At 48.9% G+C, this 8,044-nt stretch overlaps 1 protein-coding gene across 1 annotated transcript; it reads left to right on the forward strand.

Annotated features, from left to right (window-relative positions):
• The first annotated feature begins 5,364 nt into the window (after positions 1–5,364).
• LOC112899228 (L10-interacting MYB domain-containing protein-like) lies at positions 5,365–6,308 on the forward strand. The gene is made up of 3 exons (XM_025967612.1): positions 5,365–5,585; positions 5,667–5,676; positions 5,751–6,308. The coding sequence occupies exons 1-3, from the start codon at positions 5,365–5,367 to the stop codon at positions 6,306–6,308; spliced, it is 789 nt and encodes a 262-aa protein (XP_025823397.1).
• Positions 6,309–8,044: the final 1,736 nt, after the last annotated feature.

Genomic DNA, 8,044 nt, shown 5'->3' on the forward strand with positions numbered 1-8,044 from the left:
TCTTCAGAACCTCCTCTCAACATCCCAGGGCATTCAAGCCTCGGACATTCCAATTGAACAACGAGAATGGTGCACTAGCCATGGGAACAACATGAAACACCAGACATAGCCAGCAAACTATTAACTGAATTGCGTGGAGTTAAAACTACACCACCAGACATTTGAGAGGTTGAAGGAGCAACCACCAGCAGTACCCAAACACTGCTACCCCAGGTACCCAACACACTTCCGGTACTACAATAAGGAATAGCAATAAGAACAACCAATCCCTACAAGCTACAGAAGGCTAGGAATTGCTGGCCAAACAATAACTGAAGAGACTAACATTTGGTAACAAACAGAACACCAGCTGAAACAAGCAAGCAAATACATCTAAGCTGCTTCAACCTCCTCGGCTCCCGCTTCCGCTGCCATCACCGCACCGCTGGCAATGCGGGTGACTATATTCAGAGCAGCCATCATCTTCCTCGGGAGCGGGTGCTGATACATCCGCTCATAAATCTCCACTGCCTCATCGCCAATGGCTTCCTCCTGCCTAGCCAAATCGAGTTGCCTGATCAGAAGATGTGTTGCTCTCCTGGAAACCGGAACAGACGATGGCCTTGCAAGCGACCTGATGCTCTGTTGGCGAGAGGGTGGCACTGCAGGAGGAGGCAACTGCTGAACAGGAGTCGACAGCTCAGCTGGTGGAATCTCCCTGAACAGAGACCCGAGGAAGCCAGCCCTGTCGTCCTCCAGCCCATTAGCAGAAGGCGGGCCATCAATGTCCATGTGATGCACCTGATCTGCAAGAAGCTCCAGGGAGCTAGGCTCGAGACTCAGCTGGGCCGGAGAAGCCGCCACACGCCTATGCCGCGCAGCCTTCCAGTAGTATGCAAGTTATATTTATTTTAAATTATTAAGTTAATTAAAAATTTGATAAAATAAATTAGAATAATATTATTTAGGAGAACAAATAAACTACTATCGTAATTATTTATCGTAATTATTTAGTATCTTCTTCGTCTCTACTCCTAGGAGCAGCTGTCACCGTACCGCTCGTCCACCGAGGCCCGTGATGCCTCGGGACGTGCAGCGATGCCATCGGAATGAGGGTAGGCCGGGGATCGCGAGCGGCGGCGCTCCCATCCTCCGTCGTCTCTGCAGGCGAGATCGCGTCCCCTGGCTGGCGATGGAGGGGAGCGCGTCCAGCTCCTACCGCGGGAGTCCAGCGAGTATGTCCCTCCCCCGCCATGTTGACGGCCCTGCGGAACAGGCGAGCAGGAGCGGTACCTATCACCAGTGCCCAGCTACCTCCGGAGCGGAAGATCATCAACCGGCTGCCGACGAGCGTTGAACCGCTCAGCCCAGTTGCGGCGAGGGTCACGCCGGCCATTGTCGTCGGGGTTGTGGTCGCGGCGTGCTGGCGGCGGCACACCTCTACAAGTAGAGGAAGGTCTGGGGGCCTAGCGCGCAGGCAAGCGGCCATCCAGAACTCCAGGGTACCACAGAAAGTCCCTAAAGAACAGAAAAGGCCGCCCCTCCGAGTCCGGCGAGCCGGAGGAAGGTAGGCCATTGCCGGGGAGCTTGGCGTCCGAGGATGCGGTTGCGGGCTCCAATCGAAGTGCCTGTCTAGGTGGATCAGCAACTCCACCATGTCACCGCCGGGGGAAGTCACCGTCACCCCAGGACTGGAGCAGCCGGCACCCTCAGGGAAGAATGTCGTCAGCTTGGAGCGCGGCAACAGGTTCGGGCTCCACATCCAGACCCAACACTGGAGAATCTCAGTGTTCTTCTGTTTGTAGGACACCGGCTCGATGTAGTCGAAGGAGCAGCCCAGGGCCTGGCGAACGCCCACTTCGCACCAAGAATACAGAGGCATCTTCTCGATGAAGACCTTGTAGTGGTAGAACCAGTTGGTCGGCCTGCTGTACGTGGTGTCTCTCCAAGGCTGGATGAGGAAGCTGGTGCCCCCAATCTCCACCTCACCCGCACGGACAGCATCTCAGCCTGATCATGCAATAGATAGTAATGTCACCAACTTGTGCACACAATCAGTTTCTTTTCTCACTTTCTAATTGACTTTAATAGCACGAACCACACTATGAACAACGAGCCTATTTGGCATGGCTCTTCCTAACTTTGGCTTCAACTTTTTATTGCGCTGCAGCAGCACTATAGCAAGAAGCTGGTTGGAAAATTTAGGAGAAAAAAAACTGGCCTGGGCGTGCACCAGCTCCGGCTTCTCCCGCTACTGTAGCAAGGAACCGGTTTAGGAGGAGAGGTTTCTAAACGGGGTTTAAGCATTACTTACTTGATTAGGTTCCATCTGGTTAATTATACTTTTAGTGGCAAGCTTTTTTGATATTTCATATATATTTATATTAAAGCAGCATTACAGATGGAAGGTCCAGAGGTGCTTAGAGTTGGGCCAAAGCTGAAATTGACACACACACCACCAACAGCCGCCACGTGCATGAACACGCGTCAACACACGGTAGGGTGAAAGGGAGACGGGTCGCTGCGCATATGCTCGATGGCGACGATACCGACGCCGATGAGTTCGTCGCCGTTGACTAATGTCAGAAGGGACGCCGAAGCGGAAGGGCCTCACTGCTTAAAGGAGCTGGGGTTGAAAAGGGGGCGTCGAAACCAGCATCAGGGGACTTCTCCGCCGAGGTGGATGAAGTAGAACAGTGGCGCCGGAGTGCAAGAGGAAGGCTCGATAGATCCCCGTGGTGGCCGGTGGAGAACCTGATAAGCATCGATGGAGCCAAGAACGAGGAAGCGCAGGACGGCCTGGAAGCTGGTGGGTTCCTGCTGCTTGAGGGCGGAAGGTAATGGTGTCGGTGAAGACGGCCGCGGCGGCAACGACGGCCGAATCTATGATGACGACGAGCGGATCAAAATCGAGGACGGGCGGTGATGACGAGTTGAGGATCCGCTCGGGTGGCGAGGGAACAGGGGAGGTAGTTTATTTTATTGGCGCTCACCTTGCTACCACGACGGCCGGCGACGAGCGCGGGGCAGACAGCAACAGCCACAGCAGCAAGGAACGAGAAGCACCCATACAGGCAGGCTGCAACAACTGAACTTAATCTACTAATTTACAGAGGAGCAAGGAGCCGGCCCACCTCCCTCTCACGCCGGCGAGATACCGGCGTGACACACTGCAGTCTAGGCGCACTCCAACTATTTAGGTGATGACGGTTGCAAAGTTATTCTGTTTGCGCTAAAAACAGAGCTGTTTTATTGAGTCCGCCAAAACTGAGTTTCTTTTGGACTCCGCCAAAACAGAGCTGGAAAAGTTGGCATCCCGCTTTTTTTTGCACCATACAAGGTACATCCCGCGGTAAGAAGAAACTTCAATCAGGCGTGCCCTGCAAGATAGATAGTGAGCTATGAACATATATCATGTATGTAGGTGTGGGCTGGATAATTGGCTACTGAGCTTGTTGCTCCTGTTCCTGTGAACGACTGACCATACACACTAGTTTGGGCTGAACTATCCGCCCTCTCGGCAACGCAGTCTTTGTTGGTTGTCCTAGAGGTACATTTGATATTGACTGGGGTAGGGGCTACGAAGGTGGCAAGTTATCTATCTGTGGATAGTATGGGCGTGTTTGGCATGGCTCTGGAGTCCAACTCCAAAGGGGAGCACGCCAGAGCCAGCCAAACGTCCCAACTTCGGAGCAAAATGCTCCCGGAGCCGGCAGTGTATTTTGGATCGGAGCAACGGAGCACCAGGTTTCCAGCTCCAAACACTCCTATTACGAACGTCGTCGTGGAGTTCTAGTGAATTTACCCGCTACTGCCACTCGTTACAAAGAAAACGTTTCGTTTCCGCTTCTTTTCTTCTCTCCCGAACTCGTCTCTCCCGTCTCTCCCGCTCCCCACAGCCGGCCGCATCTCCCCCCCCCCCCCGCCGCATTTCCCCCCGCCGGCCGCATCTCCCACCCCCCCCCCCCCCGCCGCATATCCCCGGCCCCCGCCGCATCGGTCCCCGGCGCCTCCGCCCGCATCGGTCCCCGGCGCCTCCGCCCGCCGCCGCATCCGCCCCCGCCGCGTCTCCCCCCGCCGCATCTCCCCGCCCCCCACCGCATCGGCCCCCGCCCGCCGCATCTGCCACCGGCGCATCCGCCCGCCGCCGCATCTCCCCGCCCGCCGCCGCATCGGCCCCCGCCCGCCGCATCTGCCACCGGCGCATCTGCCGCCGCCGCATCCGCCCCCGCCGCATCTCCCCGCCCGCCGCCGCATCCGCCCGCCGCCGCATCGCCCCCGCCGCATCCGCCCCCGCCGCGTCTCCCCCCGCCATATCTCCCTCCGCCGGCATGGTTGGTCCTGTTTCTGATTTCTTAGACTGCCATATATTGTTTCATTGGTGCCTCCAATGTTTAATTAATGTTATTCTTGTACTCTACTGTCGCTGTGTAGCTATCAGCTGGATGTGAATGTTGACAAAGCAGAGGACGTGTTAATCCATCAGAAGGTTTTGGCAGAAGCAAAGGATCCTGATAGGCGTCTAGCATTCGTTGTCCGTTTCCTCAGGGTATGTGTCCTATGTGTTGGGTTTTAGTTACACTCGGTAAGCTATTATGGGTTTTGTAGCATTTTGTATATTATTAGCAAAATGTTATAAGAACCACATGCTAGTACCACATAGTCTTATTTCCGTGTAATATTTTGCCTTGAAAGCAACATAAACCAGTGTATTGTCTAACATTAAAATGATCTTATCATAAGAACCATTTCCTGCTTATTCTTTTTTACTAATTGATGCCTGTTTATATCAGTATCACTAGTAAAAAATAGAATTAATTGATGCCTGTTTGTACCTTTTGTTTGCAAGCTTAAAGCACCCACTAACTGTATTTTTATGTGAAGTAAGCTAGGAGCTGTTGCACCGCATGCATTGAAATTAGATGCATACAATAGAGATTAACACTCTGTACTCGATCGCCACCACTAGTATTTTCTGATGCATGGAACCTATGTACTCGATCGCCATCAGAAATTAGATGCATACAATAGAGATTAACAACCACATTAGGACGTCGCAGCATTGCATGAAATGTGCAACGACAGCAGCAGGATTGCAATGTGCAAGCCCTCAAGGGTCAAAATGGCATGTGGCAGCATAAAGTAGTGGTGCTAGCAACCAATAAAACCCTGGTTAGCAGACAGCAGGGTTGTCACTAGTGGATGAGTGAGTGCTCTTGTCCTTCACTGCACAAACATTCCCCTGCCTGCCTAGAAAGAAATGTTATAATTGCCAAGTCTTTCTTTAACAGCACAAAGCTCCAGTAGCATCTTTTGGTGGTGAATATTATAAAGTGCTGCCTAAGCAATGCAAGTACAAATTGATGATTTCTAAGTTGTTTTTAGATGGTTGAAATTGATTGGAATGCTGTGAACACTCGGGAACTTTGCAAATTGTTTGCTGAACAAGTTCGTAGAGGGAATCGTCCCAACACGTATTTGAATTCGGTTGGGTATGCTGAAGTTGAGAAAGGGATGAAAGATAGACTCGGTATCGAGGTGAGCAAGCTGCAAATAAAAAACAAATGGGACAAGCTGAAAGAAGATTTCAAGGCATGGAAAAAATTGTTGTTGAGGCAAACAGGAACAGGTTGGTGTCCTACAAAGGGCACCATCGTTATGGACGACGAATGGTGGAAGAAAGCTAGAGCGGTAAGTGTTGAGCTGTTGCTTACATGATGCATCTTTGTGTTCATTTCAGGTTGTATTTATGTGGTTTTTGCATCTTTCAGGACATTCCAGGCTGTGGAAAATTCAGAAAACAAGGACTCCAAAATGAAGAGGAACTACAAGTGTGTTTTGGTAGCATCATTAGTATTGGTACAGATCATTGGTCACCGCATATGGCAAGTGCTGAGGAAGGACAAAATGGCACCAATGAAGAAGACACAGCAGAGGATGCAGCTGATATTGGGCAAAATAGCACCAATGAAGGGGGCACACAAGAGGATCCATCTCCTGTCAATGAAAATGGCAAAAGAGCACCAAGGTTTATCCAAGAAAAAGGCAAGAAGCCGAAAACAGGGACTGCATTACTCATTCAAGAGGCAGTGACATCCATGGCTACTTCAGCTAGCTCTTATGCTTCCAAGAAAGAAGGAAAATATTCTATTGATGAAGTGATGGGACACGTTCTTGCTTGTGGTGCCGATTATGAGACCAATGAATATTTCATTGCATCGGAATTATTTGTGAAAAAGGAACAGAGAGAAATGTTCATGACATTTCCTTCTAATGAGTTTAGGTTCAACTGGCTTACTAGGAAGTATATGGGCAAGTATGGAAAGTAGAGATTGTGGGGCTCCTATGTTTTTTCCCTGTTTCATGGTTTGACTTGTTTCATGTGTTTTTTTTTCAGATTGTTAAACATTTTTCATGTTTTTTTCCAGATTGTTGAACATGTATCCTGTATCATGTATCATGATCTTTTTCGAGATTGTTGTTTATGTGTTCCCTTAGCCATTAATTCAGCTTGTGTCATTTAATAATTTCTTATATTTTCAGATGTCAGAAAGTGAGAGTGACAGTTCTAGTGATGATGGTGACCAGTTTCTTGACATTATCACCAAAGGTGCTAAGCTTGCTGAGATCTATTGTGATTTGTATTTGCATAAGGCTCCACCAAGAGTATCAATTCAAACTGGAATTGGATGGTTACAAGAGACCCTGAATACACCAGGAGAGTGTCACAAAATGCTCCGGATGAACACAGAAATATTCATTGATCTTCATGATGTATTGGTTGAGAGGTACGGGCTACAACCATCCAAACATATGAATACTTATGAGATACTTGCAATTTTCCTATTCATTTGTTCCGGTTGTGAGTCCAATTGGAGGTGCCAAAACAAGTTCAAACACTCAAGAGAAACTATTAGTAGAAAATTCCATGAGGTGCTAGATTGTCTGGTGGCGATGGCTGAACAGTACTTGAGACCAACCAATCCTAATTTTCCCACCATCCACAAGAGGATTCGGAATGATAAAAGAGCGTATCCACACTTCAAGGATTGCATTGGTGCACTTGATGGCACTCATATTTGTGTCTCTGTTTCACCTGATGAACAAGTTAGGTACATTGGAAAGACGGGCATTCCAACTCAAAATGTGCTTGCTGTTTGTGATTTTGATATGCGTTTCACCTATGTGGCTGCTGGTCAACCGGGGTCTTACCATGACACAAGTGTATTGTACCATGCATTTGAGGTAGATGAAGATCACTTCCCACATCCTCCAGAAGGGAAGTACTATGTTGTAGATGCGGGCTATCCTAACCGCCCGGGATACTTGGCTCCATACAAAGGTGAAAGATATCATTTGCCCGAGTGGCATAGAGGTATGGAACCTAATAGTCCAAAGGAGAAGTTCAATCGGGTGCACTCGTCTGTTCGTAACATTATTGAGCGGACATTTGGACTATGGAAGATGAAATGGCAAATATTGTACAAGATGCCTAAATATACCATGCACACACAAAAAAAGATTGTTGCTGCCACTATGGTCCTCCACAATTTCATTCGTGAGCACTCAAGTGGTGATGTGGATTTTGCTAACTTTGATCGAGATCCTAACTTCGTGCCTACGATCCCTGATAGGTACAACAAGTATGCAGTGTCACCACATGCCTCTGATGATTCAACAACTGAAGCAAGCTTTCTTACCATGGATGGATTTCGCGATAGAATAGCGACATCTCTTTCTCTAGCTTGGAATTAGAATCTAATGTTTAGTTACAAGGTTAGATGAAGACAATGGCCTTGTAATATTTTAGTAATTGTGATCAGTACAATGACTTATTTCTCAGTATCGTGGGCGAATATTTCAATTTCCTTTGATGAATTAACGGCAAAAACAATTACATATGCTTCACCATGCTCAACAAACATACATTCAACAAACAGGGGTAAGAATGTCTTTCCACACTCAAAAACCTCTTTTCTGGAGCCGTGAACACCAATCTTGCCAAACACCACAAAAACTCCAGAGCAGAGTTGCTCCACCCTGGAGTTCTGGAGCAGAGCAGCTC

This window comes from Panicum hallii, chromosome 7 (genome assembly GCF_002211085.1).
Source record: "Panicum hallii strain FIL2 chromosome 7, PHallii_v3.1, whole genome shotgun sequence".
In the NCBI taxonomy this organism is placed as follows: Eukaryota; Viridiplantae; Streptophyta; class Magnoliopsida; order Poales; family Poaceae; genus Panicum; species Panicum hallii.

Bases quoted from the DNA above. Each gene is read 5' to 3' on its own strand.
- LOC112899228 (XM_025967612.1), top strand. From the start codon at position 5,365: ATGGTTGAAATTGATTGGAATGCTGTGAACACTCGGGAACTTTGCAAA.